The 25827-nt window shown below is 39.7% G+C and overlaps 3 protein-coding genes across 17 annotated transcripts in view; 2 read left to right on the top strand and 1 right to left on the bottom strand.

Annotated features, from left to right (window-relative positions):
- The window catches only part of SUPT20H (SPT20 homolog, SAGA complex component), a 33580-nt gene extending 31902 nt beyond the window's left edge, over positions 1-1678 (top strand). For 10 of the 13 annotated variants that reach the window (XM_031047699.2, XM_031047706.2, XM_031047697.2 and 7 more), the window contains one exon: positions 970-1678. In XM_031047699.2, coding sequence (XP_030903559.1) covers positions 970-1070 — 101 coding nt within the window. In that variant the 3' untranslated portion in view covers positions 1071-1678. The remainder of the gene's footprint in view (positions 1-969) is intronic. The other 3 variants (XM_031047701.2, XM_031047698.2, XM_005147631.4) reach the window with 2 other exon arrangements.
- On the bottom strand, positions 1426-13101 carry EXOSC8 (exosome component 8). The gene is made up of 11 exons (XM_031047710.1): positions 13057-13101; positions 11560-11596; positions 9830-9893; positions 7644-7717; positions 7047-7092; positions 6061-6166; positions 5929-5974; positions 5594-5690; positions 4424-4544; positions 2052-2158; positions 1426-1642 (listed from the first exon to the last, which is right to left on the bottom strand). Exons 1-11 carry the CDS (start codon positions 13071-13073, stop codon positions 1527-1529), a joined length of 831 nt encoding a protein of 276 aa, XP_030903570.1. The 5' UTR covers positions 13074-13101; the 3' UTR covers positions 1426-1526.
- Positions 12756-25827, top strand: part of ALG5 (ALG5 dolichyl-phosphate beta-glucosyltransferase) — a 25334-nt gene continuing 12262 nt past the window's right edge. The window contains exons 1-8 of one of the 3 annotated variants that reach the window (XM_031047709.2): positions 12756-12912; positions 14310-14481; positions 15721-15767; positions 16429-16497; positions 17712-17804; positions 19329-19442; positions 20742-20801; positions 24360-24511. In XM_031047709.2, coding sequence (XP_030903569.1) covers positions 14316-14481; positions 15721-15767; positions 16429-16497; positions 17712-17804; positions 19329-19442; positions 20742-20801; positions 24360-24511 — 701 coding nt within the window. In that variant the 5' untranslated portion in view covers positions 12756-12912; positions 14310-14315. Of the gene's footprint in view, positions 12913-13202; positions 13432-14309; positions 14482-15720; positions 15768-16428; positions 16498-17711; positions 17805-19328; positions 19443-20741; positions 20802-24359; positions 24512-25827 lie in introns of those variants that run through there. The other 2 variants (XM_031047707.2, XM_005147630.3) reach the window with 2 other exon arrangements.

Raw genomic sequence — 25827 nt, 5'->3', positions numbered from 1 at the left:
CCAAACTCAACCTGCCTTCTTTGACCTGCCTGCTCTCCCCTTCTCCTTTCTTAGTGTTGTCTCAGCTTGGCTCTGCTATGAACAGACCTGGGCAAAGCCTTCCTCAGCAGAGACTCCAGCTCTCTTCTGCCTTACAACAGCAACAACAACAAGCCTTGCAGCAGCAGCAGCAACAGATACAAGTAATCCAGCAACTTCACTCTGTTTTAAAAAAATAAAAGATTTAAAAAATACAATTCTCAGCTCCAAACAAAACAAAAATTACCCAATTTGACTTTTAAACTAATGCCCTTATGGTCTGACAAATGAAAAAGCCATGAATTTTGCAAACTATCATGGAAGATTTAAAATCTGGTTCTCAGCTTGGAGCACTGAATTTATTTTTATTCATTTAAGCCATCCACCTTCCTGATTTGCTAACATTCAAGGAGTGCTTGTGGCACACACCTAAATGAGCTTATATTGGTCAATATAAGTTTTGAGCTTGGCACGGCTGTGGTCAGTACGTAGAAGTGACAGCTCTGGCCAAGCATTCCTTTAGCACTGTTGTTCAGCTGCTTTATGAAAAGATGGTAATGCTTTTTTAGCACACAGCCTCCTCTTTGTGATACATGTAGAAAATAGTACAATGCATACCCTGAGGTATTACATTAAAATATACTATGTAACCCAAACATTCATTGAAGTTGCTGAGTTACTGCAGTTACTGCAATGGAGAGAAAGGGCAAAGAAACAAAAGTTGCCAAGAACACCTGTGACATGTTAGAAAATGCCCTCAGCAGTCTTCTGTGCCACTGGTGCTGCTTGACTGTACTCATTGCTCCAGCACAGGTGTATTCCCTTTGTCAACCTGGTGCTTCCTCTTTTGTTTTCCTTTTATTCCACACCCCTTCGTCTCATTGTTCCTGATGTGAAACAAAGCTTCATTGTCAACACTAACAAGCTTTTTCTCCCCCTTCTTCATGGCAGCAGTTGCGATTCTTGCAGCATCAAATGGCTATGGCAGCAGCAGCGGCACAAGCAGCTCACCTGCGGCAGCAACAGCATTCAGGCAGCCACTCAAAAAGTAAAAGAGGCGCATCAGCCCCTTCACAGTCCTGAGACTTGCTCCCCACCCAGTACAAAGCTGTTTCAGAGGGGATTATTTTTTCTTTTTTTTTTTTTTCAATTTATAAAGGAGAAAGCTTAAAATTAAATCAGTGTTTTGTAACACTGGTGGGAAAACAAACTTTGACATTACACTGAAATAAATTAACTGGTTTTGGAAGCCAACCCTCCAGAACTTGGAGATTTCACCTATAATGCAGCTACTCTGGTTTCCTTAAGTCGCTTAATTTTTTAACAGAATGTTGTATTTTTTACCACTCAGCAGCACTGTATATAGTACAAGGGTGAAAAACATTTTAGAAAAAAATGAACTTTGTAAATGTAGTACTGGTATTTGTTTATTTAGTATGAAAGGTTTGTGAACACTGTAACAAATACAATTTTTACAAATCCATTTTCAAAAAGATTTCTCCTTTTGTTCATTTGGGTTTAATACTGTTTATTACTTTGTCTATCAGCTTCTTTACTTCTCTCTGTCTTGTAATTGCTCTGGTGATACAGTCCTGAAGCTTGGCTCCTGTGAGAGGACTTCCACCTAAAAATTAAAGGAAACAAGTATTTTCTACTAATACTTCAGTTATGTATCTCTAAATGTATTTTCCGAAGGAGCATATTAAGTAATACACTAATTCTGATGACCAGCAACTTCCACCTGGGGAACACACGGCAAAGGAAACGGAAACAAACTAGAGGTATAACAGGAGGAATGCTCAAAATTTTCGCTGTGCTGTGTGTAGGTCAGGCTGTGACTTCTTGAACTTCAAGCATGCCACCTTTTTGAAAAGGAATTTCAAGAGCAAGTCATTTAATAAGTTCTCAAGTTGATAGTGTTCTCATTAAGCACCCACATTTTGTGTTAAAAATGTTAAAAGCAGGTACATAGCATTTAGGTCAAGAAAAGATTATTGTCTCCACAGGCTCTTGTGCAATGAACTTTAAAGTACCTGGTTTGTGGACAGAACAGAGTCTGTCTTCTTCATCAGTTACAACAGTCACTGTTCCAGTTGCTAAGTCTTCTTCTTCAGCATTTGGATCAACAATGAGCAGTGTGCTTGTGAAAAAAAGACATATGCGGAGGTGTCAGTGTGTTACCGCAAAATACACAGAACATTAATTTCTACTGTGGTCTTTTACAAAATACTATTAAGTGCATTTAGTGCTCAGGGTTATCTGTTTTCTTACCAAAATGCACTGATAAAAAAATGTGGAAGATTCTGCATATTCATGCGCATGCATCTTAAACACCAGCTGCTGAAAGTACAGCTTTATGCCAAAGTTTCATAGATTTGTGACACCCAATTTTATGAAAATACCATTAAACTGCCACTTGAAGTCACTTATTTTGTGGCTATCAAAGACAATGATGTTGGTTTTAGGTGTAGGCTGCATTCATCTCTACCAGACCTTAAGGCAAAATTCATTTCCAATGGTAAATTCACCAGAGTAGTTCTCAGTTTCTTGTTAGAAAACATTTAACTGGGAACAGACTGGGAACAGTCATAACTGGATTCACCAGTTTCTTTAAGGCAGCCAAAATAAGCTGTCACACATAACAGGATGCAGGCCATTGAGAGAGATGAAATATTGTTATTTTGAACCATTTAAGTTAAAAGTAGGGCAAACCAATGGGGGGAGGGGAAAAGAGGATCCAATCTAGAACTTTGCACAAGAAAATCTTGAACTCAAAGCTGAAATTTAAAGCTGCACTAACAATTTCACATTGCCATTTAATAGTAATGATGTAATGAAAACATAAGTCCTTCTCTGCCCTACTCAGAAATATTGCTATATTGGTTCTATCCACATGCACTGTGCAGCATCAGCTATTTGCATGATGTGTAGAGGGACCTGGCACACATGGGGAGTTTGAAGCATCAGACTCATTATCTATGTACCGGTTGCTGCTGCAGGAGCCAGTGTTGGAGCTGCAGAGTGCCCTGCAGCAGCAATCCTCACCTATGGCCACTTGTCCAGCAACCCAGGAGTTTCATTGATTCAAGGAGGGCTTTTATGCAGAAGAAAAATGTCTCTGGAAGCCAGACTATGTAAAACACATTCTGTAAAAGGCTGTGTCAACAGATGTATAAAAAACTAATAAAACAGAATTTAAAAGAAACTCAAAACACCCAAATCACAAACCACAGGCACAAACACACCCACCCTCAACATTTAGCTTTAGGAGCTAAAGGGAGACTTGGGTAACTTGTTTAATGCAACAGTTGGTTTCAGTGAAGGGACAAAGCCCAACAGCCACTGGAAGCTTTCTTTCAAAGGCAACATTTTTTTTCTATTGGCAAGTATGTGTGTGATTTGTGTACAGATAATACCCTGCTGACAAGATCTGCCGGCTGTGCTAGCCAAACTCTCACTTCCAGTTTACAGCACACTTCAGACCCACAAAAAACTGGTATTAAATCAATTAACAGAAGCACTCTAAAGTACTGATCACTTTCTGCTTTGATTCATTTTGGTAATCACTTGGTTAATACTTGAGTTCAGTGCTCCCTGCCCCCATCTCCTATGTGAATGAAAGAGCCTATTAATCATTTCTGCATATACAGATTAATGTGCTATAGGCCCCAAAAGTCTCTAAACATACCTAAATCTTTAATCAGACTCGTAGCACAGTGAGCACCATCTCATTTGTCATTTTTTACTTTTCAAATGGAAGACACCACAAATCCCTGCATTTCTTGTAAATGGCAGCAGAACAATACTTAACACATCTGGACTAATGAAGAGCCAGTAAACAATGTCAGGTAAGGAGTCAAGTTATTAGATATGGTTATTTTGAAGTCTTATGATCAGATTTTTGATCCACATAACAATGACTTATGAGTATTGGTCAGACTTCATCTTGGGTAATTATATTTTCAGCTATCCAAGGGCTCTGTTGTTCTTACCAGACTATTACTTCCTCTGTTAACCAAGTCCTTGATATATATTGTTCAAGAACTACCATCTTGTATATCCGTTATTTATATAGGCTTCTAAAACATTAGCTCTTCCTTCTCATATATTGCAAAAACATACTTATTCCTGTACTTTTAAGTGTACCTTTTAGGTTGGGAACAAGTTTCGTGTTAAGAAAGAAGTTGAACAGACTTTGTTTTGTCATACTGCATAATTGTTTGTATTACTGAACTACAGGGCAGTTAACAAGAGAGGCTGTGAATTTCAGATCAAGTGAAAAAGCACTGCCCGAGGCTGCATGCACTTCACTAGCAGAAGAGCATAAACATCATCAGTAGCATCCTCTGTCTTTCACTTCTTTTCCATAGTGGTGTTCATAAGTACAAAACAATTATGAACTTACTCATCAAATATAGCAAATGATGTGGCAACAGGATGCTTTCTGATCATCAAGGGATTCTTCTGTTTAAAATTAACTTCTGATAAACCAGTTTCTTCATTTATAGTAACTGATGGCAGTTGTACTGAAAAATGACAATGGTATATTATTGTTGGATTTAGTAGGGCCTAAAGATGTCCAAGACTACTGAGATATTTAAGTTCTTCTAAGCCACTGAAAATTGATCAGAGTTCTGGCTACAGTACTGGTGTTCTGTACATAAAAACAAAACAAAACAAAAAAAAATCCTGAATATGAGGAAAGTATTTATCTTCCAATTACCTGGCCAAGGAATTATTTGATTTTTCTACTCAACATAAAATTCTTCCTTGCACAGAAGTATCACTTGCTTCCCAAAATGCCATACAACTACATTATTTTAGAGCCATATTTAACCAAAAGTATTTAAAAAAAAAAGTCTACTGGACTATAGTCTCATCATGAGGAATATCGTCTCATCAGTTACATCTATCTGTAGAATCAGTGAATATGACCTTCAGGTAACTCCTGCTTTGAAAATGAGATCCATACACTTTTGGAAGATGGAAATCAGAAGCAAAGCAGCTTTCAGAATTCAAAGGCAAGCAATTCACAGCTGGAAAAGGAGGCCTTGCTGAAACCTCCCCTCTACTCTGCCTCCTATGTGCATTTATAGGCCACATACCTGTGAACAATTAATATACACACTGCATGCAAAAAAACTTTTTTTTCAAACTGTATCACATTAAGCTAGGAGTACTCTGTTGTTGAGAGGGTATTTGTGTAAGCAAAGCCCCCAACAACACCTGTTGATACAAAATACATTAAATGAAGTAAGAACCTGTTCCAGACATTAAAGCTGTTTATGGCCACTGCTGAAAGATTCAGCTGACGTAGAACAACACAAGGCAGGGTAGCAGTCTTGCAAGACAGCAGCAATACACATACAAATAGCTCCTACTCCTCAGGTGTTACACATCTGTGGCATCAATACCATCATTTCCACCTGGGAGTTGCATTTTAATAATTTAGCATTCAAATGACAGGAACCAAGCAGTCTTAAGAAACTGTGACTCCACTACCTATTCATAATGACTCAAAACTAACATTTCTCCAAGCAACACTAATTCGAGTGTGTCTCTAGAGAAGACTTACCATTTTTTAATGCTGCTAACAAAGCGAAGGCACTGGCATCCAGAAGGTTTCCATCATAGTCCATACATATAATATCACAGTATAGCACCCAAACAAGCTATCAAAAAAGGTTTGTACACGTGAGATGTTACAGCAGCTAAGCAAATGGTGCACAGTCAGAGAAAATGCTGGCCACATGACCAAAGCTACTTATTTCTATCATACAATTTTTACACTTCAGATGTAAGCCAAGCTATGAAAACTAAAAAGCAGCAACTACCCATAACTCCAAATACCTTAACATCTCAACACTGATCCTGTTAGTACATCTCTCTTCATTGTGAGATACGACTTACCTTGCCATTTGCAATACATAGGTCTTCTTTCGCTATTATCTGTGAACTGAAATAAAACAAGAACGTAAACCAGGAAACCGAAAACTGTCTTGCTGAGCTCTTATGTTTTAAGTGCACTAAGATTGTTCTTACTTTTCAATCACATCTGCAATGAACTGGCTTGCTGCTTGAGCCTCTTCACCAGGTGGGCCAGAACGAAACCTCGGTGAGCAGAGGGATGGCAGTTCTACATTTGGAACTAAGTAGCAAGAAACATTAGTCATGAGCTAAAGAAAGTAGGCAGTGGGATATCAAAAACAAGACTATACACACTCTTAATATAATTTTATGTCTTCAAATTAAGGGCAATTTTTCAGTCAAGTCTTCCTACTTCTCTCAAAAAGTTAGGCATGAATTTGTATTAAAGAACTTGCAGTACTCTGTACTCATAAACTATACAGTCCACAGAGCACATACTCCTAACTACCATCTTCTATTTGCAATCCTGCTATGAATATGACCCCACACAAACGCTTCCTTGAGTGTTAAGCATTCTTAAACTGAGCAAGAAATAACAGTATTTTCACACTACTGCCTGACTTTACTGGTATGCCATGTGCTTTTCATCGACCATTAAAACCTGATGCTTTAGACCTGAAGCAAAACCAGGCATAAACATTTATGAAAAAAAATGAAAACAAACACCTAAGCACAATCAAGCTTACTGAAAACAACATACTTCAGAGATGCTTTATAAAAAGGGAATTTGTCTAAGCTCTCAGTTCCCACATAATTACTGCATTTCAAAAGAACCTCCAAACAGGCAGGAGGACGTGCACTTGGGACTTTCACAGTTCTCCCACAAATAGAGTTTATGTCACCTTGCATGCCACAATCTTTTATAGATGAACCACCTTCCCCCTTCTAGAATACATACTTCCTTCTGGCATAGGTTTGTTTTCAGCCTGGCCTGGAATCAGCTGTAAGAAGGTAGCTGTAGATGGAAATTCCACAAGAAGAGCAGGGGGAATTCTGACATTTCTAAAGGACCACTGCTTATATGTCAAGTTGGAAACTGACTTTAAGTAACACAATTTTACCCAAATTCATTCTTCTTTTAAGAGGCCAGAAAAGCTTACCAATATATCCCTTATTAGCAGAATCTTCTGTGGGTGTAGCAAGTTCCTAGAGAAACAAACAAAAAAAGATAAAACCTAAGAGCTAGATTTTGTACAAAAAGATTTTCCAGCTATTCTATAAACGGTCATTTTCTTGCCAGTTACCAATACAATGAGATTTACAAAAGCCACTTTTATCAGTCCCTGCCTGTATTTTTCCTGTGGGAAAAACTCAATACAGGGATATGTCATCATTTGTCTCACAGTTCATGGCAGTCCAGCAGTAAAATTGAAGCTACAAGACATTTAATGATCCAGCCAACTAATTACCAATGCACTTATTGATCAAGATTCAGTAACTGCTTAACTATAAAGCTTTTATATAGAAATAAAAAAGACTTATTTTTTGTATATATATTTCCCCATACACAGTATACAGCACAAAAACACACATTCTCAGACTACACGGGTAGGATTAGACAATTCCATGTCTGAAAGTAGTTCAGGTGAAAGACTCTAATGGTGTCTGACTGGTGTACTATTGTAACTCTACAGGAGATTCATTCTAAACACAAATGCACAAGTTCAGCTAACATCTAAATTAAAACAAAAACCAACCGCTTTAACTCCACAAATCACTGTAGTATTTCCAAACTTCACCAGGGCAGAACCATCTGCGGTTGTAATTGAACCTGAAGAAAGAAAGCGCTGTTAGATAACAATCTTTTTTTCCAGTTCAGAGGGTCTTAATTAACACTCACCTTCACGAAGTGTTTACTTTCCATCACTTTATACTAAGCACGGGCTAAGCAAAGTCTCAATGAATCCGGGGTTGGACCACTCGGTGGATAAAGAACTGGCTGGATGGACACATGCAAAGAGCTGTGGACAATGGCTCAATGTCCGGCTGGAGACCAGTAAAGAGTGGTGTCCCTCAGGGATCAGTGTTGGAACCGGTCTTGTTCAATATCTTTGTCAATGACATGGACAGTGAGATTGAGTGTGCCCTCAGCAAGTTTGCCAATGACACCAAGCTGTGTGGTTTGGTTGATACGCTAGAGGGAAGGAATGCCATCCAGAGGGACCTTGACACGCTTGTGAGGTGGGCTGATGCCAACCTCATGAAGTTTAACCATGACAAGTGCAACTCCTACACCTGGATCGGAGCAATCCCAGGCACAGCTACAGGTTGAGCAGAGAAGAGATTCAGAGCAGCCCTGCAGAGAAGGACTTGGGGGTGTTGGTCAATGAGGAACTTAACATGAGTTGGCTTCAGTGTGTGCTTGCAGCCCAAAAAGTATTCTGGGCTGCATGAAAAGAAGCGTGACCAGCAGGTCAAATGAGGTGATCCTGCCCCTCTACCCTGCTCTCATGAGACCTCACCTGGAGCATTGTGTGCAGTTCTGGTGTCCTCAACATAAAAAGGACATGGAACTGTTGGAACAAGTCCAGAGGAGGGCCACGAGGATGATCAGGGGACTGGAGCACCTCCCATATGAAGACAGTCTGAGAAAGTTGGGGCTGTTCAGCCTGGAGAAGAGAAGGCTGCATGGAGACCTCATAGCAGCCTCCCAGTATCTGAAGGGGGCCTATAAGGATGCTGGGGAAGGACTCTTCATTAGGGACTGTAGTGCTAGGACAAGGGTTAATGGGTTAAAATTAAAACAGGGGAAGTTTAGATCGGATGTAAGGAAGAAATTCTTTACTGTTAGGGTGGTGAGGTACTGGAATGGGTTGCCCAGGAAGGTCGTGTATGCTCCATCCCTGGCAGTGTTCAAGACCAGGTTGGACGAAGCCTTGGGTAGTATGGTTTAGTGTGAGGTGTCTCTGCCCATGGCAGGGGGTTGGAACTAGATGATCTTAAGGTCCTTTCCAACCCTAACTATTCTATGATTCCTTGATTCTAAAAGAATCTATATTAAACAGTCAATCACACAGAAGGGTTGAGGCCGGAAGGGGCCGCTGAAAGTCACCTGATCCAAGTGCTCTACTTGAGCAGGGCCACCTAGAGCTGGCTGCTCAGGAATGTATCCAGATGGCTTTTGAGTATCTCCAAGGATGGACACTCCACAACTCTCAAAAGCCTGTGCCAGTGCTCAGTCACACTCACAGGAAAAGCATTTCTTCATATTCACAGGCAACCTGTGTTTCAGTTTGTGCTCATTGCCTCACGTCCCATCACTGAGCACCACTGAATAAAGCCTTACTCCACCTTCTTTATGCCCTCCCTTGAGGTATTTATACACATGGATAAGATCCCTCTGTGCCTTCTTTTTTCTAGGCTGAATAGTCCCAGCTCCCTCAAGTTCTCTTCATAAGAGAAATGATGCCCCAGTCCCTTAATTATCTTTGTGTAAGAATGGCAGGTATATATACTGTATAAGGGGTATCTTGCCTCTGCTCAAGACAGATGCTCATCAAGCTTAGAAAGAAGCAGAGGCCAAGAATCACTGCTTCTTTTAGATGCCATCCAGTGCATCCATTTTGCACTGGTCAGTATATGCCTAGATATTGCCTTCACCACCTATATCACATCCTGCTGATCTCAGAAACAAGCTTCCATGACCACCAAAGATGTGCTGTGCACACCATCCCAGAAGCAGGACTGAATAACAATGCCCAAATCTATCGCTGTATCATGCATTCTCTTTAATGCTTATTGAAACTATAAATAAATATCCTTCCTCTTTCTTGTTCCAAAATGCAGGAACCAAGAAAACTCATTAGCAAGTCATGAAGGTCACTTCTATAATTTGAGATTAGTAATACCTCCTCCATTATTATTATTCCAAATAAGCACTTGCCTATATTGACAGTGGTTGTCCGGAATTCACCCAACTCTCGTCCATCAGGGCGACAGTTCTCTTTCTAAACAAAAAATACAAAGTTCAAATTAAAAAAGATTTTATTTAATAACACATCAATATTTTTTTCTATAGGAGTTAATATAAAATAGTATTGTCTTTTTTAGCAGATACACACAGCTGCAAAGATGCTAGGGAGATCTCCATCACATTCTAGCCAATTTCCATCAATTGACATGCAGTTTGTGCCTATAAGCCTGCAGAAAAACCTATTTTTTAATTTATTAATGAAACAAATACAAGAATAGATTGATTGCCTCAAGGGTAAGTTCTACAGGCTAGATTCAGGATATTGCTCAAGAACTGATACTCACTGATACCTTAAAATGAGAATTTCTGCCAATCTGCATTGTTCAGATTCTGTAGGCAATTCCTTCCTCCATCCATACCTAGTGCAGCTCTTAAAACTAAAGTTAGGGTGAACTAAAGAAAAAAAACACACTAAAACCCAACCAAACACCCTCCAAAAAAAACCGCAATGTTCAAATACCATTAGGCAGAAGCTGTATAATACCTGAACCTTATGTTAGAAGTTGCACCAATTCACCATCATGTTAGATATTATTATTCATCACAATTTCAAGCTTCTTGAAAGAAAATACTTTTGGTTCAATTATGAGAACCAAAACTGACTGCTATAATAATGGACCCATTTCTAAGTAGATTAGCATTACCTTAGTAATGGATAGACTAACTTAATATAACAAGTCAGTGGGCTTCCTTCACAGTTACAGTGGGTATGGTTAGCAGCAATAGTCTCTATTTATTTTTAGTTGCAACATATTGATGCGTGGATAGACTCCACAACTAGTTAAAGTTGTAAAGTAGGTATGCTTTTATTCAGCGCTGAGGTGCATGGGGATAGCTCCTCTAAAGCATGCACACCTCAGGGCTGTTCTCCCTTTACATTTATTCTCTTAAGGTATACATAGACATGAGGTTGCTCAATACACCTATACATATTTATTATCTATCCCCGCTTCGTATTGTAATGACCCGGAAAGTCCTTTGCACCTACGCAGTGCCCCTTCTGGTCATGGGCAGGGGTCTCAGGATTAAGTAAATGAGTCTTCCTCTTCTTAAACTTTACACCTTTTTAGCTTCAGACATGGCCTTAGGGTTTGGTCGGCGCCCAGTCTGCTTCTCCCCAGCTTATCAGTAGAACCAAACATCTCCTTTTGTCCCTTAACAGTAGAGCTAAGCATCTGCTTTTGTCCCTCCAGCAGTAATCAATGCCTTGGCATGTTAGGTACTTAGGACAGACAATACTTTTGTTTAAGCACAGGAATTCCTTTAACCCCCTTGTACAATTTCTCTGTATTACCCCCCTGTACATTGGCTACCCCTGTATCAATATAAAGTGCCAGTCTAACATGATTTTGTACTAGACACAAACCTGCACCACCATCTTGGTCAAATTTAACTCACACTCCTTTCAAGGCTAACAGAAACATTTACTCATAAAGTTGAACAGAGACACAATCTACTGCCGCAAAAATGACACACACAGCAGGAAAAACACATTCTGAAGAGTAGTACCATTGTTCCCCTGCTCAGTGCAATTTCTGGCTTTCCCTTATAAAGTTTCTATACAGACAAATTAGAAAAGCAGAAGCAAGTAAGAAAAAAATTATTACAAGCAACTTATACATGCATAGTGTTTTACTCACCAAAAATCTTCTGTAATATTCCAATGGTTCCACTGTTCTAAAACAAACAGGAAGAGAAGATCACATGCAAACTCCCAAGTAGGCAAGAGCAAAAAAGATACACAAGCACTACCTACAACAAATAACTTGAAAATCAAGATAATTCACAAAGCTGCTTAACAATATGTTTACAGAGAGATGAGAAAACTCTAACCTGATCTGAGAAAAGGACCTTTTCACTTCCAAGATGTTTGTATAAAGAACCTGCCTGCACATATACCTAACAAAAAAACTACTAGCTTTCACCTCAGTAATCTTGACTATTAGTTTTTATCTCAATAAACACTCCTTTTGAATTAAGATGTAGAATGCTTTTGAAGAAATGCAGGAAGGGTAATTTTATTACAGCAACTGAAATACCCATTAGTTAAAGGACTGCATTCAGATCTACAAAATGGTTTCAGTCTTTAAATGTTACATCTTTTCTTAGAATCTAAGAAAACCTAGAATTGTGAAATATGCTTCACATTTGTACAAGTCGTTGAGAATTAATGCTTACCATTAATTACATACTACTAACCGCATTTATGTATATTTTAAGCAGCAAACATTAAAGTAAAAAAAAGCCCAAACTCATAAAAGTATTATCGGTATTTCAACAAAGCCTTCTCAGCTTTGTTAAAATAAGCAATTAAGAGGAAAAAAAATACAAACAAAAACAACTCAAAAAACACAATTTCTCCAAATGTAAACTACCATATAGAAGTATCATAACTCATTATAGCAACTATGAATTAACCCCTGAAGGTTTCCCACATGTCCTGTGCTACTGGTTTTTATCCCAAACACATGGCTTGATCTCTTCCAATTCACATAAAAGCACTTGCTAAACCCTGGTTAACACATTTACGCCATAAATTAGAACGAAGTAAGGACACCGGCTGCCCCATCCCTCGCAGTGTTCAAGGCCACGCTGGATGGGGCTTGAAACAACCTGTCCTAGTGGAAGATATCCCGGCCCGTGGCAGGGCGTTGGAACTGGATGGCCTCTAAGGTCCCTTTCAACCCAAACCTGTCTGTGATCCCATAATTCACACACACACACACACGATCCTGTTTCAACCTGCACCTACGGCTACCTCTTCAGCTCGCCCAGCCCCGGCTCCAGCCACCTCAGCTCCCCACCAGACACGCCTTCGCCCGGCCACATCTAAAAGCGCAGCCAACAGCCAGGTACCCCACGCACGGCCGTGAAGCGCCAGGCGCACAGAGGGAAACTTCACGAGAGCCCCCAACACCCAGCTGCGACTCCGGGAGGTAGCCGGCTTCCGTGCCGACACCACAGCAGCAGGAAACCCCATTGGAGTGATAACGGTGAGAACACACGCCGGAGCTCCGCTCCGCTCCCCTCCCATCCCCTCCAGCGCAGGCGCTGGACTGCGGCGAGACCAGGGTGAAAACCCCGAAGGTCGCCAAAACACCCCTATCCCAACCCTCAGCAACGAGCCCTACACTTACTTGAAAGCCTCCGCCATGGCTGCGCCACTGCCGCCCTGGAGGTGTCGCCACCTTGTGACCGACCGGAAGCCCTTCCCGGCAGCATGTCGGCGGTGGTGACGGGCTCCTGCCGCTAGGGGGTGTCGACACCTCAGAGCCAGCTCCCCGGCGAGCGGCCACTCTCGGCACCGGCGCGGTGTTCGCTTCCGCGTCGCTGTGGCTGCGCGGTAGGGTGGTGCCTGCGGCTCGGCGCCGCTTTCCTCAGCGGCGATGGAGCTCCCGCTGTCCCTGCCCGCAGCTGCAGCTGTCATGGCGCTGGCGCTGCCGGGCCTAGCCGCCTTTCTCCTGGTGCTGGTGAGAACCGGGCCGCGGTCACCGCGGTGCCGGGCGGGCGCGGTACGTGGGGCCGCACTGCCGCCACAGTGGTGCGGGGTATGGACGCTGCCGGTAGCGGGCCTGCCGGGGGCTCTGCGGCCTGCAGCCGAACTGGAGTCCCCGGGGCTGGCCCGGGGTGGGCGGCAGACCTTGGTTTGTGCAGCCGCTGGCGGGGCTGTGCTTATGTGGGGTGTTCGGGGGGGAGCGTGTTTTCGCAAGGCATTGGGTGAAACGCCTTGAAAACGAGCTAAAAGTGGAGCATTTCATTCTGACAGCGCGCCTTGTAAAATATCCCCGTAATGCGCTTACACAGTGACCACTTGCTGGGAGTCTTGTACACTTCCGAGTGACTGAAATACCGTACGAGTGGGAGAAGTTTGACACGTGGAGGGTGATACTCCACTGCCTGCCAACAGTACCGTGTATATGGTGTTCCCAAGTACTCCTACTCCCAAAGACCAAGTTCTACAGGTTTATTTTAGCTATGCATAAAGTTGACCAGAGCCTCAGTTTTGCAAGCACTGGTCCTGAGTAGTGCCATTGATTTTGTGGATCTATGCAGGATCAGAGGCAGTACCAGCTTATGTGTTAGAGATTACTCAGGGAAGGGGCAGCAGGGCTTGGGTTGCCTCTTTGGAGGTATCTACATGTCTTGCAGTTAAAAACAGTAACAAGACAATGATGCTGGCAGTTGTCAGAGTACGTGAAATGGTGTCATCAAATGGCCTGAGAAAGTTTTGGTCCTGTGTGATTTGGTCAGCTGATTAAGAACTGCACCTTTAACGCACCTCATTACTGGAGTATAGTTGGTTGCCCCTTACAGCACATTTAACAGTTAGGTAAACCTTTAATAGAATGCTCAATTATTTTTTCTCATTTCTTTTTGTCTTGCATCACAGATTTGTATGATTGCTCATGTAACTGCCAGAAAAATGCCAACCTTTCAACGACATGAAAAAGAGAAATTCTTCGTAAATGCTGAAGGCAGGAAAGAATCTGTGCCAAGTATACATGATCCCCCTACCAGGGATCTCTCTGTTGTTGTGCCTTCGTACAATGAGGAAGACCGATGTAAGATTTTTCTTGTTTTGTGAAAAAGAAGAAAATCTATCTGTTGTCGCTTTAATAGCGCAGAGGTCAGTTTATGTTAGCAGTAGATTCTGGCAGGCCAGATTATGTATCTTGATCTGGACACAGTTCCTAGAAAACAGTCTAAGTACATTGAATCTCAAAATTAAGACACTGTATAACTTGATTTCTGCTGCTAAAAATAGCATGGGGCATTTGTAAGGAGCCTCTTTATTCTAATGAAGTCCATCAGAATGGCTGCTCATTGCCTATGTAAATGCTGTAAGGCTAGAAATAGAAAAAGACTTTTTGAAATTGGTTTGAGAGCTTCCCATTCTGTGCACAACAGCTGCAGCTCAGATGAGCAGGAAGAAGGATGATCTCACAGGTCTCTGACTTGGCCATATATGTGAGTGTCTGATACTAAAGCAAAGGCTTTCAGACACAATAGAAATAATCAAGCTTTAAAGCTTTACATGGGGTTTATGTGGCAGCAAAAGTTGTTACTCATTTTCTTGGTGAGTGAAAATATTGAGCTGTTTGGGATCCCATGAAGCGAGATGTTGATGAAGTGTATCTGGACACAAGGTAGGCCTGGCCCTTTCTCAAGTCTAATGCATTCCTCAGTTCTGGTTCTCATACACCTGTTTTCAGTCAGCAGGGTCTTAATGTAGTTTTCATTTGGTTGTTGCTCTCTTTGGTGATGGAATAATAACCTGAAGTGTGCTCAGGAATGAACCTGCAGTGCAATAGCAGCTGTAAGGTTGAATGCCTTTCTGAACTGCAAATGCATCAGCTGCAAAAGTTGTGGCTATTCATTGGCTCAAGCATCAGGGCCAGCAGCCTTAGTAAAAGAAAACATGTTATTGGCTAGTGTTAGGAATTTCTCTTGTTGGTTAAATAGATAAAGTCAGTGCTGATTCGTAGGGTTAGTCATGGACAATGATTATTTTTGTTCCTTTAGTATTGTGTAGATACATATTTCAAAATGTAAAATTTGTTCTTCAGAAATCTTTTTATCATGTCTTACATGTGTGATTCTCTTCAGTGTTCTTTTTGCATTCAGAAAGGAGGAGACTTAAGAGTTACAGGTGCTAAGCTTGTTTACTGAATGTAGCGTTTTATGCACTAGGGTATTTGCTCAGCTTTGCTCTGTGGTTATTTTCAGCTTGCTTTTGCACGTGCTTTTGGTGCTTTGCCTGTTATGGTTTACTAACCTGACCTCCTCCACCTTTTTTCTAGTACCTCTTATGATGGATGAAGCCTTGGATTATCTAGAAAAAAGACAGGTATTTTAATTTTGCATTCAAAGTTTATTATTTTTGTATGCATCATGTATAATATGTCAGTGATCTATTCACGTTATTTGGGTGTACATTAAAACACTGTTATTTAGCCGCTTAGAAGCAATGTTTCTGACTCTTATCAGTTATTTTTAAACTGAATGCTGTTTTCTAAATTAAGTAAAAAGTTAATATACTACTACGTGAGGAAAAGTCTTTGTATTTGTGATATCTCTTCAAGATAGAAATTAAGTTTTAACCATACAGTTAGCTTCCTAAACTAAATACTGGTTTGTGCCAACAAGTTTCTTAAGCATTTACTCCTGGGTAAGAAGCCCATCCTGAAAGTTTGAGGATTTTGTTTTTTCTGGGTTTTCTTAACATTGCTGCTGTTACGAGCTTTCATCTTTTAAAACTAAGTTGTTTTTTTAGTTCTAGATCATAGCTGAAGAAAACTGTAAAAAGCTGATGTAATGGATCACACATCAAATATGGCAAAAGTCTTTAATTGTGCCATCTTAACAAATTTACATTATTGTATTAGTGTCTATTGGCAACCATGAATGAGTTAAAAACTGATAGGGAGAAAAGAATGCTGATGTTTGAAAGACCTACTACCTACTTCAAGAATTGGATGAAATGCATTATTTCTGGTTTTATTTTTAAGAAACGAGATCCTTCATTCACGTATGAAGTAATAGTGGTGGATGATGGTAGTAAAGATGAAACTACAAAGGTAAGAAAGTGTCTCACCAATCAGAGGTGTGGATTTCTGTACCTATTTGTGGAATATAGCAATGTTTTGCATTTATATTTCGTTACTTGAAGTAGTTACCAATTAAAATTCATGTTTCTGAATATATTGTCATTGTCTTGTGTGCATTGTGGATGTCACATACACACATGCGTTCATATATAAATATTTTGCAAATACTACTATGCTTGTTTGGCATCTGTGACAGCCATTTCCTGCAGCTGAGATTCTAAAAATTCTTAACTTAAGGAAATTTCTTATGCAATAGTCTAAACATGCACGGTGATGTGAATGTGAACTTGAGGAAGCTAAAAAGCCTTTTTAAGTCACTGTTCTATACTGTGACAGAACAGCTGGAATGTTGTGTAGCTCTTTCCCATACTCTTTCTGGCATTGTTCATTTAAAAATCCCCATGCCACTGGTAGGGTTTTTGAAACAGTTCTGCATTCTTCTGCTAGTTTGATGTATGTCACTGGAAAAAAAGGCTGGCCAACATGAGGGTTTTTTTACTACTGCTTAGAAGATGTTTTAGTTAGCTGCTGAAATAAAGGCTGCTTTCTCTTTTACTTCCTTTAAGCTTGTCCACTAATGATTGCTTGTGTATATATTTTTGACTGCTTTGTGTTCTTTCTGAAATAACTGAGAACACTATGGCCATAGGCTTCTGGACTTACAATGACCTGAGATAATGTTTAGAAAATAATAGAAGAAAACTCATGCTTTCTCTTCTCCACAACATGGAACAAAATGTACACATTCCTGCAGTGTGAATGGGATTTCAGGTCACTCTGAATTTTGGTTTAAAACCACAGATAGCAGCAAGACAAGTGAAAAATAGGTAGCACTGATAGAAAATTAGTTTTCTTTTATTAACTATTGCTGTTGATATAAAAGGTCTGTAATAGTATGATATAAATTATATTAGTATTGAGGTTTTTGGACTTGGGTGAATGGGGTTTAGAATTATTTGGGGTGATACCCTGTTCTTACTAAACATGATTAGCTTCTTCACTCCTCTTGTGTTGACTCTGAACTGGTTTTTATTTTCCCAAACAGACTCCAGCAAACACTGGCAATGTATTTGCCTGAAGTGGTGTAGCTCTGTGATATTGTTTTTTTAAAAAGGGTGAGCAAATGTAAACTTCTATCTTGATTTCTTTTTTTGTTTTATGCTGGTTTTTGTGTGTCTTATCAGGTTGCAATGAAGTACTGCAAGAAATACGGAAGTGACAAAGTGCGAGTGCTTACTTTGGTAAAAAATCGAGGGAAAGGAGGAGCAGTCAGGATGGTAATTGATGCTTTCATCTCCTTTGTCTGAACTACCTGTGCCCAAATATGCAGCAGCTAGAGCTGTGCTGATGGATGTTTTGAACTCCATGCATTAACAAAGTTATTATCAGAAAATTGAGTATGGGTTCTGCAAAGGAAGGCAAAAGCTCTTTTTAAAATAACCTCATTTTAGATCTTGGAAACAGTATTTTCTTGACAGGAAGATCAATAACAGACATTTTTTTTATTTTTACATAAGAGTTCAAAAGGAAAAAAAGAAAAAGATTTGAATTTTATGTTCCTACTAGTTCCACTTAGAAATAGGCTTGCCTTTAAAGTGACCAAACAAACAAGTAACCTTTTACATATTAAAGTTTCAGTAGAAAAAATACAGCTTATTTGTAAATGTTGATTTCCATGTCATGCCTGTGGTTTTAAAAATGCTAACAAACAAACAATCTCATGTAGCAAAGTTTGTGTTCACTGGAGCCCAGTGGTATCACCTGCATTTGATAGTCAAACCAGCACTATTTATGTTTTCACATACTAATTTTCACATACATTTTATCATAAAATCATCATGTTCTAAAAATAAAATAGCTGTTACACATTTAGAAGGAACATTTTTTTCCTAAGATGAATGACATCCTATTTTTATGAGAAATTGTTGTGCCATTTATGAGTTATCAGTGACTATCTTTTAAGCTCTGTCTTTAATAAGTCCATTTAAATTATTTTTTTATTAAGCACAAGTAACTATAGCAAATGGAGAGAACATGAAATTCCCATGTATGGAGCTTTTGTAAGGGATGTAATAACAAAGTTATTCCAAGAGAAGGAGAAATGTGATACATTTTGCACTACAGAGTATGAGGTGGATGTATATACTACTGCTTCCTTGACAGGTTCTTCTAAAGTCACACATGGTTGGTTCCAGCAGTACTTTTGTCAAACCCACTGCTAATCGTTTTCCTGTCTGGACATCTTCAAAAATTGGCAAAGATGTCTGACAATGAATATGGCAAAACAAACTGATACCTGTGCATCACAAATGCTTTGCAGTGGTACTATGACTTAAGACTTACTACTTACAACTAATTTAAGATTATCTCTTGAATGCTCTTGAAACAGTGTTATGAAAAAATATCACTGCATCCTCCTTTCTAAATGACAAAGTAACACTACCAAAGGCAGTGGCAGCTGCTAATCACTGCTGCTTTCTGCTCCCCTGTGTAGCTTACTGTAGCAACTTGTCTCTTGGGATTTTGATTTATAAAGCTTTCAGTTTGCAGGCTTCTATGGAGAAGGAATTGTTAACCTTCCATGTTCATGCATTGTCTGTGGCTGTGGCACACTACTTGGTGTGCAGTCCTTATTACAATATAAATTGTTGTCAATAGCAGAATATTAACGTGTTGTGTTGAAACTTTAAGACACCACTGTTCTAGTTACTTCATTAGGGTTTTTGGGAGTGTCTTGTAGCTAGCTTAAGATAAATACTGATTTCAAAGGTGTTGATTTTTATTGATTATTTTGACTGCAGGGTGTCTTTAGTTCTCGGGGGAAAAATATTCTTATGGTTGATGCAGATGGAGCTACAAAATTTGCAGATATTGAAAAAGTAGAAGAAGGTCTGAAAAATCTTCAGCCATGGCCTGTGAGTATAAATTGTCATGGTTTTATTTTAATGCACATGCATCCAGATTGATTTTTCTAATTCTCTTCAGCTTGAGTTTTTTGAGATCTGGTTGAAGAGGTAGATGTAAGTCTAGAAACCAAGGTATAGGCCTAGAAGCTGCAAGAATAGGCTGTCAGAAGGTGGGTTTGCCAGAATTCTTACCTCTTTTGCATACACTGTGCCTGTTTCAATGCAGTATATAATGTTCTATTGACCATTTTTCTTCCGAAGTTGTTCTACTCTGTATAAATACCGTATGTTGCCTATTCGGTTAAAAATCTTTTTTTTTCTTTGTTAACTGTTTTGTATTTTCCTTTTATTTGATGTCATCCTATATACCTTTAAGGATGCATCTTAATTTCACTCTGCTTTAGAGGTTCTCAGAGCTGTTAGTTTAATGATGGTATTTGGAAAAATTTATTGTAAATCAAAATTCAAAAATCTGTAGAACAAGAGCTTCTCCCTGCATCGTCATTTTCCTTTGGGTACTTGAAAGAGATGAGGTTTATTATCTGCTTAAATGCAGATGAGTGAGGTACTTGTAGCTAGTTTCCCGAGGTGCTGGAAGCAGTGTGCCTTCTTCCAGCAGGAAATACGAGGGATTCTCCGTGTTCTGCGAGTGCAGGACCAGAAGTGCGGCAGCCACCAGGAGGCGGTGTTTGAATGATACTGTCTGCTACCAAAGAGGCAGCAGCAGTTGCGGCTTCTGCAGCATTTGTCCCGCCCTCTCAAGTATACCAGATTTAAGATATTTCATGTGAGAAGCAGTAGCGTGAGAATAGTATTAAACCTTTCATTTTGATTACATCTTTTGATGAATATCAGATGGTGTTTTTGGCTGATACCGTGGCATTTTATTTGTGTGAAGGTACATCAGTGCACCAAGTAGTTTATTCTATTATCCATGCCACAGTACAATATTTAGGGAAAGCATATTATAACATTAAATGCCTAGGAATGCTAAATGCTTATCTGTGCTTTTTAACACATTCACAGTATGCATACCTCAGAGGAGCAATGTAAGCTAAACCAGACCTGAATAAATTGCAGCAAACTCTATCCAGCATATGCAAAATGTAATAAATTTTGGATGATCTATTTAATTGTAGGAAAGACTGATTTTAGCCTCAGAAACTAGCAGCAGAAAAAGTGCAGCTACAGGAGGCAGAAAAGTATACTGCTTTGAAGTCTTTTATTATACAGTTCTCAACACAAGATTCCACTGATTCAGAAAATGTTAGTTTAAATAATAACTCTTTAATTTGTATTTGTGTGCAGAATGAAATGGCTATTTCCTGTGGCTCTAGAGCTCACCTGGAGAAGGACTCAGTAGCAAAGGTTTGTTTCCATTTCTTGCTGTGTACTAATACTCAAATACTTCCATTATTTGATGCTTTCCTGCATATTTTTAAATAATCAGTATTTGTAAAAGAATGGAAGCTAAAAAATAAGAAAAGCTTTTCATAAGTTTTTTCATAATTTTCATAAGTGTAGCATGTGCTCCGTCATATACATAGAATGTGTATGCCTGCATATGTGGCTGGATTTCTAGGCACTTTGAACTGATTTGGGTTAGTGCTCCAATTTATGGATTGAATTTTCCCAGTTCAGAACATCTTACAAACAGAGCTTCTAATCCCTAACAGAATTGGTAGCTGGTAACCAATACTGGGGCTGGAGTGGAATGCAACTAATGAGTTCATTTTTATTGATCCCCTTCCAGTGCAAGAGCTTGACCTGCAAATCTTGAAACCTGTTTCAAATGAGTAAGGGATAATTAGCAACAAACTGTTTGAAGAGGCTCTCAGTTCGTGTGCAAGTGCTGTATTTTTTCCATATTACTCATGGTAAAATTTTTGAGTTTTGAACACACAGACAGCACTGTTCTATGTGTGATTCTTGTGGAATAAACAGTGGTGTATAGGCTCACAGGCTTATCTTGCATCTGGTTTTCTGATGTCTTGGCAGACAGTAGTTGACAAAGCACAGGCATAGAACTTGTATTGCAGCAGACGCATTGCTGGACTCAATTTTTCAGCATCATTGGATGTGTTCATCATGTTGAATGTTCTCAAGAGTAAACTTTGTTTATACTGATGTTTAATACTTGAAATGATTCTAAAATAGGTACACAACTACTAAAATAGTTCCAAAAGTTAAAAAGAAGTTACACTTGTAATGTTCAGCCCCTTGTAGATCTTTAATTTCTTTCTTATGGTTTATCAGGTAATATTAGAGTGGTTCGCTGGAAAGAGTTCTTGTAAACACTGCTGTGCGTGTGTTAGTGTCCAGACAAAACAAAAAAATCCAAAACCTTCAACATTATTAGAAATTAGGGTAAATCTTTGACATAGAATCATAAAATCATAGAATAGTTAGGATTGGTGCTCCAGTCCCCTATCATCCTCGTGGCCCTCCTCTGGACTTGTTCTAACAGTACCATGTCCTTTTTATGTTGAGGACACCAGAACTGCACACAGTACTCCAAGTGAGGTCTCACGAGAGCAGAGTAGAGGGGCAGGATCACCTCCTTCGACCTCCTGGTCATGCTCCTCTTGATGCAGCCCAGAATACGGTTGGCTTTCTGGGCTGTGAGTGCACACTGAAGCTGGCTCATGTTCATTTTCTCATTGACTAACACCCCCAAGTCCTTGTCCGCAGGACTACCATGAATTTCCTTTTTGCCCAACCTGTAGCTGTGCCTAGGATTGCTCCAACCCAGATTTAGGACCTTGCACTTGTCATTAAACAAGACCAGTCCCAACACTGATCCCTGAGGGACACCACTTGTTACTGGTCTCCAGCCGGACATTGAACCGTTGACCACAACTCTTTGAGTGTGACCATCCAACCAGTTCTTTATCCACCTTAAACAGCAGGGGTTTAGACTGGATATAAGGAAGAAATTCTTTACTGTGAGGGTGGTGAGGTACTGGAATGGGTTGCCCAGGGAGGTAGTGAATGCTCCATCCCTGGTGGTGTTCAAGACCAGGTTGGATGAAGCCTTGGGTGATATGGTTTAGTGTGAGGTGTCCCTGCCCATGGCAGGGGGGTTGGAACTAGATGATCTTGAGGTCCTTTCCATGGTACTTGCCTGCTTATAGCACAGAATATACCGTTTGCAGCTACTTGTTACCTGTGTAGGCAGTGTATCCTGGAATTATTGCTACTCAGGATGATCATGTAGCTGATGAATTTGAGCCCAGGAAAGATGCTTTGTTGTGTGGTCAGGTACTGAATATAGATAAACTTTCTTTAGTGCATTCCTGTGTCTTTTCATGTTTAAAGGTCTTGATACATGAGGGAGAGGAATTGGAACAGGACTTTATCTTTTAATGCAAAAGTACAAATTTTAGGATGTATCCATCCTTTGCTTCCTGTTCCTTCCCACATTTCTGACTTTCTGATAAAGGAATCACCAATTGTAGCCCATTTCATTTCATCACCCGTCTGTCCCTGGACTGAAAAGGAAAGACTGCCTTTACTACATTGGGAAGAGACAGTTTTGTAGTGTAGTAGGTATAAAAGAATTTGCAGAACAATCTTTGAGAAGCTGGGATTTCTCTCAGGGCTTAGTGGCATCTGAAATAGTAGAATGAAGCTGTGATAAGCAGCTTTATGGTTTTTTTTAAGACAAGAATTTAAACTTTAAATTCAGTCTCAAGATCAAGAATTGTGTTCTGTCTCTGGAGTTTGTAATGTGTGACATGCATAAAGTCATGAGAGTGATAAACATAATCCAGGAACATTTCTTTGTGGAGTAAGTGCACAGTTTCACTGGCTGGCAGTCATGCAGCCCCTTGGAGCTTCACTTTTGGGTCTAGTAGCCTTGTGTTCTTGGTCACAGCCTCGTTCACCTTCACCAAAAGAGCCAAAGAATCCACACCAGACCCGTCATAAACCTAGGGCTAGATTGTCTTTTGAGAGGCACAAGTTATGACTATTATGTCAGAAACAAAAGTATAACCAAGAGTAGGCTGGGAGAACATATACCAGGAATATAAAATGTATCTGTGAAAGCAAAAGAACTGTGTAACATTGCTGGAAATACAAATGGTCTTGCACAGCAGCTCTTAGTTCAGTCCTGTTATTTACTTGGGCCATCATATACTGCACAAAAAAGTTCATTCTTACTGCATTCCTTAAAGTGTCTTAACACAATGTGTGCAAACTCTGGAGATAATTCAGTCTTGAATGAAAGAAGTTGGTGACAAACAAGAAGAGATGGTCCCGTTTGCTGTTTTTTTAGTATTTTGAAACCTGGGTTTATTATTACTTTTATGTCAAAGTAGCAGCTGGAACCTTTCTAGTTTATATTCTTAGGAGTGGCAGTCTTTGTGCAGTCCTGCCGTCTTGTTCTCCATTGTCCATTTGTCCTGGTAACTTTTGAATTTGTTGGACCCGTTCAACTGATTTTTAGGAAAAAGACTAGACAGAGGAGGAAAAATAGCTTTTAAGTGTCCAGTGGAGTAGAGAATGTAGCGTGCCATTCCCCCTCCTCCTTCACTCTTACTGGTGGAATTCCCAGAGAATCGTGCAGAAGATACCATGGCTGTCACACTAAGTAATTGAAATCCAGCTGCAGGTTCCTACTCGGTGAAATGTTATCCAGAGCAGAAGGCTTCACTAAATTCGGGAAAACAAAAAGAACTTGGACTTTCAGTATCCTAAGCCAGAGTACTAACCATGCACTTGACTATCAAGTCTTTTCAGCTGTAATTTTGTTTCACTGTAACAATTGAAAAATTCTGGTTTCACTCCAGTGCAAAACTAAAACCATTTAAAAACTTTGAAAGCTATCACAAAACAAAGTTATTGTCCTGTAAGCCAGTCTAGCACAAATACTTCACTCATCACCTCAATGCAGCCATCTAACTTCTCACCTTTTTTCCACAGCGCTCTTACTTTCGAACTATTCTAATGTATGGGTTCCACTTCCTTGTATGGTTTCTCTGTGTCAAAAAGATCAGGGACACACAGTGCGGATTTAAACTTCTGACCAGAGAAGCTGCCTTACGGACTTTCTCAACGCTTCATATAGAACGCTGGTAAATTCCTCCTTTTTCTGTTGTTTTTTCCTAATTTACTGTATTTTTGAACAAGTAATATGGAGGCTACTAGGAAGTATGTGATGTCTATGTATAAATCCTAGACGCTCAGTTTAACCAGTTACAGTACTTGCACGTCAATTTAGATTCCTTGTTATGTTAAAATATCCGGGTAATTGCTAGGAATTCTGTTTTGTCATTAAGAGACACTTTAAGAAATAGTTGGGTATTTAGTTTTATTCTTTCTTCTTACTGTGATAAGGAGAAAGGGAACAGATGGGCTTACTAAGTTGACTTTAAAACAGCATCCAGTGTAAGCTGAAAGAAGACTACATTGGTGTGCTTTTGGGTGGCAACAATTAACTCCTTGCAAGTTCCTTTTACTTTGGCATGTGGTATAGAAAGAGCTGCGTAATACTAAGTGGACATTTTGGTTTTGCTTTATCAGAGCAACTGATAATTGGTTAGGAGAGGGGATTAAAAACAATGTAGCTCTTCTCTCATCACCTCTAAAAGAAACTCCAAACAAGCAATTTTTTATTATGTTGTAATCCACTGTCTGTTTCTGAGAGTCCTCTCTCCTTCAGATGTGAGCCATGCAAACAGAGTAAAAAATAGAAGCTTTTACTATGATATGAAAAGTTCAAAACTTTATTGGTCTGTTTTTATGCATTACAATTCAGTACTGCTTAACCAAAACATGGTACCTAAAACCCATATCTGATAAGAAGTTTCTAATTGCTGAAGACTCAAAGTGAAAGGAAATGCCTACTATTTTGCATCTTTTATTACTAGAATATTTCATGAGAGGACTATTGATAGAGCTCATTAATAAAAGACAGTAGAAAATTAATGTATGGTCTTTGAATTACTATAGAGCTCTCTTTCCTCTTTTTCTCTTTCTCAGTTCTCTTTAGAGAGTGATACAGTTGTGACTACTTTTATGGGACTGAAACACTGTTTCCACACAAATTCCATAATTAAATTTCCTACACCACAACTGTTTCTAGAAAGACTGGCTTAATTAAGCTTAATTAAATCTTTTCAAACTATTGTCTTCATCCAAGAAAATCTCTCATGGGCTACTGGTTGCTGACAGAGAACAGAATGACTGAACAAAGTTCTCATACAAAAATGTGTGTAATCCTGTAGTCCTAGTCAGTTCCAATACATCCAGTTTTAGGCTGAGCCTTGTCAGTGACAGTTGAGCTATATTGCTCCTTCAGAATGGGACTGCAAAGATAGTGTTTGGGCACATGAATCTGGTGCTGAATGTCGAGCTTCTGTTGAACTGAATCTGGAATTGTGAGCAGTCA

Source organism: Melopsittacus undulatus, chromosome 2 (assembly GCF_012275295.1).
Source record: "Melopsittacus undulatus isolate bMelUnd1 chromosome 2, bMelUnd1.mat.Z, whole genome shotgun sequence".
NCBI classification, from domain to species: Eukaryota; Metazoa; Chordata; class Aves; order Psittaciformes; family Psittaculidae; genus Melopsittacus; species Melopsittacus undulatus.
Note: the sequence above shows the minus strand (reverse complement) of the source record. Positions and strands in the feature narration are given on the sequence as shown.

Bases quoted from the DNA above. Each gene is read 5' to 3' on its own strand.
- EXOSC8 (XM_031047710.1), bottom strand. The intron at 7,718-9,829 runs GCAAGTGCTTAT...TTCTTTCTTCAG, and splicing joins GACAACCACTGTCAATATAG to GTTCAATTACAACCGCAGAT. The intron at 5,691-5,928 runs GTAAGTCGTATC...CTTTTTTGATAG, and splicing joins TATGTATTGCAAATGGCAAG to CTTGTTTGGGTGCTATACTG.